At 43.2% G+C, this 11,145-nt stretch overlaps 1 protein-coding gene and 2 non-coding genes across 3 annotated transcripts; 1 reads left to right on the top strand and 2 right to left on the bottom strand.

The window, feature by feature from the left end:
• Positions 1 to 99: 99 nt before the first annotated feature.
• Positions 100 to 4,944, bottom strand: LOC108705992 (histone H1B-like). Its single transcript, XM_041587775.1, has 3 exons — positions 4,844 to 4,944; positions 3,102 to 3,209; positions 100 to 585 (listed from the first exon to the last, which is right to left on the bottom strand). Exons 1-3 carry the CDS (start codon positions 4,942 to 4,944, stop codon positions 159 to 161), a joined length of 636 nt encoding a protein of 211 aa, XP_041443709.1. The 3' UTR covers positions 100 to 158.
• A 2,846-nt stretch (positions 4,945 to 7,790) lies between these two features.
• Positions 7,791 to 7,876, top strand: trnay-gua. The gene is given in 2 exon segments: positions 7,791 to 7,827; positions 7,841 to 7,876. It is a non-coding gene; the product is annotated as a tRNA-Tyr (tRNA).
• A 332-nt stretch (positions 7,877 to 8,208) lies between these two features.
• trnag-ucc lies at positions 8,209 to 8,280 on the bottom strand. Its single transcript has one exon. It is a non-coding gene; the product is annotated as a tRNA-Gly (tRNA).
• Between the last annotated feature and the right edge of the window lie 2,865 nt (positions 8,281 to 11,145).

Below are 11,145 nucleotides of genomic sequence, written 5' to 3' on the forward strand. Positions count from 1 at the left end.
GCCGGATGGATACTCGTGTTAGTAAGAAAAAATAGTAGGTAGGCAGAAGCAGAGGAGAGTCGCTATAGGACAACAAGCTGCTCTTTTTAGGGGGATGTGGTGGCTCTTAAAAGAGCCTTTGGTTGAATGGGCCACTAGTGAGCGAGCGAGCGAGCTGCTCATTTCTTCTTGGGGGCGGCTTTCTTGGCTTTGGCCACTTTAGCCTTTGCGGGGCTTTTGGCAGCAGCAGTTTTGGGCTTGACGGCGGTCTTTTTTGCGGGGCTCTTGGTGGCCTTCTTGGGCTTGGCAGCTTTGTTTTTTTTCGGGCTCTTTGCTGCTAGCGCCGCTTTTGCGGGTTTCTTCACCTTCTTCGGGCTCTTGGCGGCTGCGGAGACTTTCTTGGGCTTTTTCGGAGACTTTGGCGCCTTCTTGGCTGCTGCCGCCGGTTTCTTGGTTTTGGCTGCTAGCGGCGCCTTCTTCTTGGCGGCCTTGTCCTTGCTCTGCAGCTGCTTCTTGTTGAGCTTGAGGGAACCGGAGGCTCCGCTGCCTTTGACTTGGAGCAGGGTCTCCTTCGTGACCAGAGCCTTGAGAGCCAGCTTGAGGCGGCTGTTTGTTTTTTTTTTTTGTTTTTTTTAAATTTGTATTACTTTTACAAGTTTTACATTTTACCATTAGACACTTTACAAATAATCAACCCGAGAAAATAAAGGGAAAAAAAAAAAAGAGAAAAAAGAAAACAATATTCAAAGAAGACACAATGTACAGCCATTGAGAGAGTGTAGATTGACTTATGCTAGTGTTGCTATTATAAGGACGGGTCCCCGTCCACTGGGGAAAAAAAAAAAAAAAATATTAAAAGTTACTACGTGACCACGTTGACATGTAGCTACTACCAATATTCCAAAGTGATACCCTTCCAGTGTTGAAAATAAATAACTAAATAATAAGAAACCCTGGTGCTTATGTAAGGAGGAATTTTCATATCATTGTAAGGGACTGATGTCCATGTAATATTAGAAAACCACTTCATGTGTTTTTTATATAGTGTAAGTGTCATTAGTAGTGTAGAAAACAACGCTATTGTCTTAGTGTGGGACATTGCCAGTGTTATTGTGAGAACCCCTTACCCATACTGATTAAGGGGGTTGGTGTGATTTTGTTTTGTTAACAATGAGTTATAGTGAATAAGTGTACATTATTTCCCCAGTGGGCTTCCACCTACCTTGCACTTTGCAGTACCACCATCTAACAATGTGAGGGTATTACTAGCTATGCTTCTTTATTATACTAATAATAATAATATAAATATGTATAAATATTTAAATAGAAGAAAATACAAGCATATATATACTGAAAAGAAAAGAAAAAAAATAATAAAAAATAAGATAAAAAAAAAAAAAAAGAGTTAGAAACGTTAAAAAGATAAAGTTAAGAAGAAAAAATAGATCTCCCATCTTTACACGCCAATCTTGGCCTCTATATATGCTCCTCCACATGTAGGTAGTATCTTTTCTTCCACTCCTCCCACAGATATTTGGAGTGTCCACACTCCTTCTTTACCCTACACTCACCAACCAACATTTGCTCGTACCCTAAATTTGAATTAATTAGTGAGATCAGTTCCTGTTTTTGTGGAACTTGAGCCGTCTTCCAATACTTTGGTATTAATAGTCTGACTGCTGTCAGAATATGAAATATAAAATGCTGTACTAATTTTGGGAAGGTATCCAGCCCATAGTTCAAAACTGCTAATGGTAGAGTCAATATTACCTGAATTTTGGTAGCCTGTTTCAAAATCGTCTCTGTGGTTTTCCATAATGCTGAAATTTTTGGGCAATGCCACCAGATGTGAGATAAGTTACCAATCTTTTTACAGTCTCTCCAACATTGGTCAGAGGTCCCTGGATAGTATTTATGTAGGAGACTCGGAGTTTTATACCATCTGTAAAAGATCTTCCTGGAATTTTCAATGTGATTTGTACATTTTGAATATCTATATGCCATATTGGCCATTTTTATTCACTGTTGAATGTCCAGTTCCATATTTAGCTCCTGTTCCCACTTCCGTAGTTGTGGAGGTTTTTCTATTGTAGATTCTTCCATCAATAGCTTATATATTAAAGTTATTCCTTTCTTGCTCCGTGGATTCTGGGTAACTAGTTTCTCGTATCTAGAAGTTTGAGCTTGTGAAAGATCTCTTGTTCTGCTCAAAAAGTGTTTTATTTGTAAATATTTATAGAAGTCATGCTTTGGAATATTAAATTCATTCCTCATCAAAAGGTTTCAAGAGTGAGTTTTCATACAGTTGACCTAGAGTTATCAATTGGTTTTTTCGCCAATTCAATAAGTTGAGATGGGGAATGGCCATTTCCAGCATCTCCAAGTTCGCACTTAATGCTGGAAATTCTATCAAGGAGGTCCTTCCATTAATTTTAGTCCATACATTTATTGCAGTATTTGTGGTGTGATTGGCTATAGAGCGGTGGGTTGTGAGAACCTGAGGATGCGCCCACCTTAGCCCTCTAAGTGTGGATGGTTTAATGAAATTTTGTTCCAGCTGAAGCCAATGCAGGTTTTCCTTAGGAAGGTTCCACGCTCTCATTTGATCCAGAATTGTAGCCTGATAGTATGTTTCTAAGTTGGGCACCCCGAAGCCACCTTTTCCCGTTGCTCTTTGCAAATACTTCTGCTGAATTCTTGGTTTATGATTCGCCCAAATATACTTTTGGATCATTTGTTGTGGTTTACAAAAGAAGGAACTTGGGACTGTTATTGGTAAAGATCGAAAGATATACAAAAATTTAGGTAAGATCATCATTTTAATGGTAGCCATTCTACCCAGCCTTGATGTATATAGCGGTGACCATTTTCTCAACAAATCCTGTGTGGTGGCAAGTAATTTGGGGTAGTTGGCTATATAGGTTTTAGAAACCGAGCTACTCAGTTCAACCCTCAAGTATGTAATTGTTTGTGTTTGCCATTGGAATCTGTACTCTGCCTTTAAACATTCTATAGCCTCTTGGGCCAGTCCCAATGGGAGGATCTGTGACTTCATCTCATTTAACTTATAGTATGATACTTCACTGAAACTTTTTATTATTTCTATTACCGCTGGTAGTGACCTCTCTGGTTTGGTTAATGTAAGAATGATGTCGTCTGCAAACAACGCTAATTTAAAGTCACTGTTGTTCACCCGGATACCCGAAACCTCATCCTCCTTCCGAATGGTTCTGGCAAGTGGTTCCAATGTTAGATTGAAAATAAGGGGGGACAGGGGGCATCCTTGTCTGGTACCATTCGAGATCTTAAAATTGTTGGAAAGGAAGCCCATATTGTTCACTTGTGCAGTGGTGTTAGAATAAAGAGATAATATAGCATGTTTGATAGGGCCGTTAAAACCAAAATGTTGTAAAGAGATAATATAGCATGTTTGATAGGGCCGTTAAAACCAAAATGTTGTAAAGTGAATTCCAAATTCTTCCAGTTTACCCTATTGAATGCCTTTTCGGCATCCAAACTGCACAATATTGTGGGATCCCTTCTTATATTAATGGTCTCTATTAGTGCTAAGATTTTCCTGGTGTTATCTGGCCCATGTCTACCTTTCATAAAACCTACTTGATCCATATGAAGCAGGGAGGGCAGGACTGCCGATAGTCTAGAGGCTATCACTTTAGCAAATAATTTCAGGTCTACGTTCAATAATGATATAGGTCTATAATTTGAACATTCTACCGGATCTTTCCCGGGTTTGGGAATCACTGATATCGTTGCTGCTAGCATTTCTGCCGGGAAAGCTTCTCCCTGTAGGATATGATTGAATAGGTCGACAAGATGAGGGAGTAAAATTTCCTGAAAACATTTATAGTACCCATTTGTAAGTCCATCCGGCCCCGGGGCTTTCCCAGCCGGGGCTGATTTTATAGCTGCCCTGACCTCCCCTGCTGTGATGTCTGCGTTAAGACGCTGCAGTTGAGAAGGTTGGAGTTGAGGAATGTTAGCTGCTTTCAGGAACTTCTGTATTTCCTCTTCAGTAGGTTGTGGAATGTTAATGTCCTGGTTTAAGTTATATAAAGAAGAATAATATTCTGCAAATCTATTTGCTATTTCCTTTGGATTGGTAATTGCCTGGCCCTTCTTTGAGGTTATTTGGGCTATAGAGTGGGCGATTTGTCTTTTTTTGAGAATACTAGCCAGGAGCTTTGTAGCTTTGTTACCTTTGGTATATCTATTGAAATTAAGACGCCGAAGTTGCCACTCAACTTTCTTATTTTCTATAAATTGTATTTGATGTCTCAATTCTTGTATCTGTTTAGTTCTTACTTGTGTAGGTTGGCCTTTATTCCTGGCCTCCAGCTCTTGTAGCTGTTGTGTGAGATCTTTCATAATAGTTTCGTTGTTTCTTTTGGTGGTGGCCGCTATTTTTATTAATTGACCTCTAATAACGGCTTTATGCGCACACCACAGAGTCGCTTGAGTAACAGTGGAAGTATCATTTATATGAAAATATTCCCTTAATGCTACTTTACACTGTTCCATGTTTACTTGATGGTTTAATAGGGATTCATTAAGACGCCAATACGATTGTGCTCTCAAATTGTTATTATGCTGGATATCTATGTCTATCGGGGCATGGTCTGCCCATGTACTAACCCCTATCCCAGATTTAATTATAGCTTGAAGGATGATTTTGTCCACTAAGAAATAACCTATTCGCGAATATTTAGCGCGTGCATGTGAAAAAAAAGTATAATCCCTTTCCATTGTGTGTTGTACTCTCCAGACATCGAAAAGAGCTCTCTGTGCCATATGTTTTTTCAAAATCTTTGCTTGATATAAACTGTCCCGGGGACTACTACCATACCGCGACAGGCTCGTATCGATATCATATTGCAAGGGGACATTGAAGTCACCTCCAATGATAAGATACCCCCTTCGTTCCTCATCTATTTTCCTAAATACCATATTGTAAAATTTCGCCTGTCGTTTGTTAGGACTATATATATTTGCAATGGTGTAGGTTAGATCTAATATTTTGATATTAATAATGAGGTACCTTCCCAAGGGGTCCATTAATTGGGATAATATTTGATGTGGGAGGCTCTTGTTTATCCAAATGGCAACCCCATTTTTTTTAACTGTGTTTGAGGCATATAATTGCGTGGGAAAGTAGTTGGCATTAAATTGTATCTGCTTTTGACTCGTAAAGTGGGTTTCTTGTAACAACAGTATATCAACCTTTTGCTTCCTACTCCAATTTGCCAACTTTGTACGTTTCTGTGGGCTATTAAGCCCGTTTACATTTTGTGAGACAATTCTAATTCCCATAATGATAACTCGGTAGATTTAAAAGTAAACTTACTCACTTTCAACGCGTTAACTCTAGATGTTGATACTTCCATCGACTTAGTAGGACCTGTTGGCATCCTTACCCAGTGGCTATCTGTTAATAGGAGGAATACCTCGTGCTGGTTGTAATTGGTTGATGGGAGAGAAAAAGAAGAAAAAAAGAAAGAGAAAAAACTAAAGAAGAATTTGAAAGAAAAAAAAAACATGCATATTTGTCAATACCATCATGTTTACATCCTATTTACAGCAATACTATACTAGTACTGATTGTTGGGGAAATTGCCCTAAGTTCCCTGAAATTGGAAACAGGCTTGAAGAAGTTCTAGGGGGGGTTGTAGGTAGATGTCTACTCTACCGGGTCAGATCCTGGCTCATGGGGGCATAGAAAAAATAGTCAAGTCATCTTGATATAATCTATGTAGAAAGTAATTTTTCTTTCCCTGTCTAGGATACCGGGCCACTTTTTTTTTTTCAATTTCCTGATTCTGCTTCCTCTATATCGATCCGGGCCTTGTGGTTTCTCCTGCTTTGTCTTGTCTGGGTCACCCATTCCGTCTGGACGTGTGCCTTCTTCTGGAGTTGTTCACTGGAGCGGCTTGCTACTGCCGGGGGGAGGCCCCATTGTTTCAAATAGCCCTCTGCCTGTTCCGCTGTGCTCAAAGTGACTAAATTATCATCTTTAGTAATCCTTAATTTCGCTGGGTATAGCCATCGATAAGGGAATGTTGTTGCGTCTCAGCACAGCTGTAGTGCTAATAAAATCTTTTCTTTTCCACTGGAGAAGTCCGAGAAGCATTGTAGCTTTGAATATTTCTCCAGCATGTCCTGTTTTAGTCTAAAGCTGTGTTGTAGCTTCTCTTTGACATGATAAAAATGAATTCTCATGATAGTGTCTCTGGGGGACCCTGGTGGTGCGTTTTGAGCTCGCGGTATTCTATGAATCCTGTCCAGCAAAAGCTGGTCCTGTGCAATGTCTGGCAGTAGTTCACCCATCATGGCCTTGGCATATTTATCTAGGTCCTGGGTAGGAACTGATTCCGGAATGCCCCTTAGCCTAAGGTTGTTACGCCTATTCCGGTCTTCTAGATCAGCCATCTTAGCTGTTAAAGCTTGTACTTCTTCTTCTAGGGCACAGTTTGCATCAATCAGTTCATTATGTGAGGTGACTAATTCTGCCATTTTCTGCTCTATATGATCAGTACGTTCCCCCACCTGTGTAAGTTCAGTACGTAGTGAAGAGAGAACTACTCTGAAATCCCCTTGTATCTCTGTCCGGAGTGCTGCCAGTAACTCCCTCAGCGAAGCCACGGTAAGTGGTGTTTCATCCACCACGTGCTCCACCCTTTCTGTCCGCTTTTGGGTCTGCCGTGTTTGGTTTACTGGGCTATTGCCAGTGGAATCGCCACCATCTTGAGACGGCGTTCGCGGACCTGGGAGAGCGGACGCCTTAGGGTAGTATGCGGTCATCTTGACCGGAGCAGGTTTCTTCCGCTGCTTTCCCATTTTTGGTTTAGTAATACAATCTAGTTTCTCGTTTCAATATATCTGTATTATATCACCATGCAAGGGTGGAGAGCCAACAATTAAGATTGTGGGGTGTTAGGGGTCACTTCTAGTTTCTTCCCTTTGTATCTTCCACTGATAGTGCAGCGCTATGTTTACAGGAGTAAAATTGTCCTGCTGCTGTGTCTTTAGGCTTACCCCTCTAGCCTTTTAGTCCCAGTATTTTTCCTTTATGGCGGGGGGTTTAATATGTATGGCTAGGGCTATGGGTCGTACACTATGCCACGGTATGAGTATCAATGTGACTATTAGGCTCTTCCCGAGAGTCCTTCCAGCCCTCCCAAATGCCGTGCCGCCCCTCCAAAACCCTGGCCCATCTCTTACTTTGTGCCCGCTAACTCTCTGCGCGTCCGTAGACCTCTCACGCTGCCGCTCCGACTCTCTAAAGCCCAGTAGTTTGGACGCTCTCTTCTTCCACCAGAGTTGTCGGAACCTTCTCGGCTAACCGACTGCAACTTCAGGCCCCTGACCTCTAGACAGCCGGCTCCTATGTCGGTCCCTCACCGGACACTGTAGACTGCTTTGCGCTGCTCGTCCCACTCTCCTCTGCGGCCGGGGCGCTCCGGAGCGCAATCACGTGACCGATCTCTATCTCCGCTTGTGGTGTCTCGTGGTGTCCCGTCCGACGCGGACTCACTCCTCCATGACTTGTTTCAGGGTAACGTGCCTATTACTTTTCCTCTCACTGGATTACATAGGTAGCCTACGTAGCCTACATAGTTATCTTAAGTATGAGCCCTCTATGCCCCCACTTGCTGCGAGCCTAGATTCGTGCCACCATCTTGCCCCGAGGCGGCTGTTGTTCTTGTCCACATCGTAGCCTCCCGCAGCCAGAGTCTTCTTGAGCGCTGCCAGAGACACCCCGCTGCGCTCTTTGGAAGCAGACACGGCCGCTCCTGCCTTCGATAGCTCAGCTGGCAGAGCGGAGGACTGTAGGCATGCCCAAGCAATCCTTAGGTCGCTGGTTCGATTCCGGCTCGAAGGATGAGTGTTTTTCCCAGGAGTTTGCGCCTGCCGTTCGGGAGCATACTTTGTTTGGTATTAACCCCTTTCCCCCCCCGCCCCCAATGCAAGCCACACCCGCTTATAACAATTTTGCTTATGACAATACAGGTCGCGGCAAAGACTCCGCGACCTGTCATGCAGACAAGCTCTGCATGGTTGTTGCCTAAAGGATCCCAACAACAGGGCCAAGGCGCTTTTGCCCTGTAACCTGCATTGGCAGGCATGGCTGCAAAGTGAGGACACCTACGGGTCACTGCGGCGACAACCCGTTTTCGAAAAAGGCTCTCAGCCCGTGCCAGAAGCACTCAGCTGTGCGTTGGCCGGGAATCGAACCCGGGTCAACTGCTTGGAAGGCAGCTATGCTCACCACTATACCACCAACGCCACACCGGCCTTGTGCGCCTGCCGCTCCTTGGCCACGGCATTGTCACCTCCGGATAAGAATTACAGTTTTGGTCTCCAACACTCAAACAGGACATTATTGTATTAGAGAGGGTACAGAGAAGGGCAACTAAGCTGGTAAAAGGTATTGAAAATCTTAGCTATGAGGAAAGACTGGCCAAATTGGGGATGTTCACGCTGGAGAAGAGGCGCTTAAGGGGTGATATGATAACTATGTATAAATATATAAGGGGGTCATATAATAATCTCTCTAATGCTTTATTTACCAGTAGGTCTTTCCAGCTGACACGAGGTCACCCATTCCGATTAGAAGAAAAGAGGTTCCGCCTAAATATTCAGAAGGGGTTTGTTACAGTGAGAGCTGTGAAGATGTGGAATTGTCTCCCTGAATCAGTGGTACAGGCTGATACATTAGATAGGTATAAGAAGGGGTTGGATGGTGTTTAGCAAGTGAGGGAATACAGGGATATGGGAGATAGCTCATAGTCCAAGTTGATCCAGGGACTGGTCCCATTTTGGAGTCAGGAAGGATTTTTTTCCTCCTCTGAGGCAAATTGGAGGGACTTCAGATGGGGTCTTTTGCCTTCCTCTGGATCAACTGGCAGTTAGGCAGGTTATTTATAGTCTTAAAGTTGAACTTGATGGGCGCGTGGTTTTTTTTTTTAACCTAACTTACTATGTTACTATGTTACTATGTATGACCAGATAAGCCTTGCAGACAGCAGTGTAACTAGATATTACTGGGCCCCACAGCAAATTATTTCTCAGGCCCCCAAATGTCTAGCGGTTGACTTGTTTTACCAATATTTATTGCTACTGTATATGAATTAGGGCCTCATGGGGCCCCTATTAGTGATGAGCGGATTTCTCCCATTTCGGTTCGCCGCAAAATTCGCAAATTCCCAGCAAAATGACGAAAAATGCGTGGAAAAATCATGCAATCGCAAAGTTTCACTAAAAAATATTGAACATCGTACATTTTCACGAGAAAAATGCGAAAATCAGAAATTGACGCCCGCATCCAAGCTGGTGTTAAAGTCAATGGGCATCCGAATAGTGTTGACGCGCAACGATTTTGACGCGAGTGACTTCTCAGATGCGTGCCAAAAAAAAAATTTGATGCTGGCGAAATTACGCCGGTGAATATGTGCATGAGATTCACAAATTTATTTGCCAGAGGCCAGCCGAATTTACACGGTCTGCTTCCTCTGTAGTTACAACCCTGCTTGCAGGCTATTAGACTATTTTATTTTGCTTCATTTAATGCTGTAGACGTGAGTGCTCTCAACCTAACATCATTTTATCTCCCTGCTGCAAACACCTCACTCATGCTGCGAGTCCCAGACTAACAGACAGAACCATTAATTGTACCAGGTGGACCTTGTGGCAATGGGGGTCAGTTGACAATGAGTTAACAAACTGATTCCTGCTCAAACCAGTCATATTAAAGTCCAACTGCCATACAGAGTGCAGCCGGCCTTTACTGACACAGGGGAAATTGCGACGCTACAATGTAACAAACTGTTTCATATTAATAGTCTCCTTGTGTTGATTGAATCCCCCTTTATTCTTACCCCTGCTGGGGGGGGGGGCATTTAGCTGTTCAACAGACAAAAATAATAAAATGTACCAAAAAACAAATACAGAAACAAACACAATATCCACATTAACGAGCGGCGCCCGTTTCCCATTCCAGCACCTCGTTCCATGTACATTTATTTGTACAAATTATGTTAATGACTCGTCTCGTCTCATTGTGATTCGCCGCTCGGCAGAAAGAAAAGACAGAGAAAGGGCATTTCGGAAAACATCCCCTGTGGGGGGAAAAGCAGAGAGAAAAAAATTGCGATTGGTCAATTAAGTGCTTACTCGGCTCTGTGTATACGGAGAGGCTGCAGGATGATAAGCAAATAGGCCTCGGCATAAACTATTGGACCTGGACACGAGGGACTGGATAATGAAGTCTTTCCCAGCTCTGAACATTTCATTTGTGTTTCCTTCTCATGCAACTTATTTGGATAAAACAATCCCAGAAGCACCAGGGAGAGCAGAACCTACAGCAGGATCAGACCACACAGATTTCCAGGATTTATCTATGAAGCCCAGACTCACAAGAAGGAAACTCTGTCACTGTTTCCTTACTATACACTCTAATCCAATGCCAAATGGGTTGCAGTTTTAGAGCAGACAGAATAATGAAAGCCAATTTCTGTGATGTGAGCTGAATAATGCACTGGTTTCAGAATAACCAGGCCCGGATTTGTGGAAAGGCCACCTAGGCCCAGGCCTAGGGTGGCAGGATTTTAGGGGGCGGCAAGCTGCCCAACCACACCCACATTGGTTCAAAAACACAGGTGATGCGCCAATCTCAATTGTTCCTGTCCAGATGATGAAAATATGCACAGACAAAGGGGAGGGGACAGGGGCGATGAACGGCAGTGGGCCTAGGGGCGCCCATTATGTAAATCCAGCCCTGAGAATAACCATCCAGCAGATATGTCAACTCACCTGTATTTTTCACCTTAATTTAATTCCCATCACTTGGTCACTCACAGTGACAGGTCCGCCACCCAATGTCATTTATTTGCACCCAAAACCTTACTTACCTGCTCCACTGAAACATGTAGAATGGTCACATTATGTCCTTTGATATCTGTCCAAAGCAGTGAAGCAGGAGGCTGGGCCCGGACATGAATGGCCAAGATGCACCCAAATCTGTGTTGGCATCTCTGGACCATGCTCAATATTATAAAATTAGTCCACATTAGTGGATGGCTAAATAGCATTGATCTAACCAATCAGTGGCCAGATGGGTATGCATTCCTCTTGCTTGGATGCAGACACCAA

The sequence above is a fragment of the Xenopus laevis genome, chromosome 3S (assembly GCF_017654675.1).
Source record: "Xenopus laevis strain J_2021 chromosome 3S, Xenopus_laevis_v10.1, whole genome shotgun sequence".
Lineage (NCBI taxonomy): Eukaryota > Metazoa > Chordata > Amphibia > Anura > Pipidae > Xenopus > Xenopus laevis.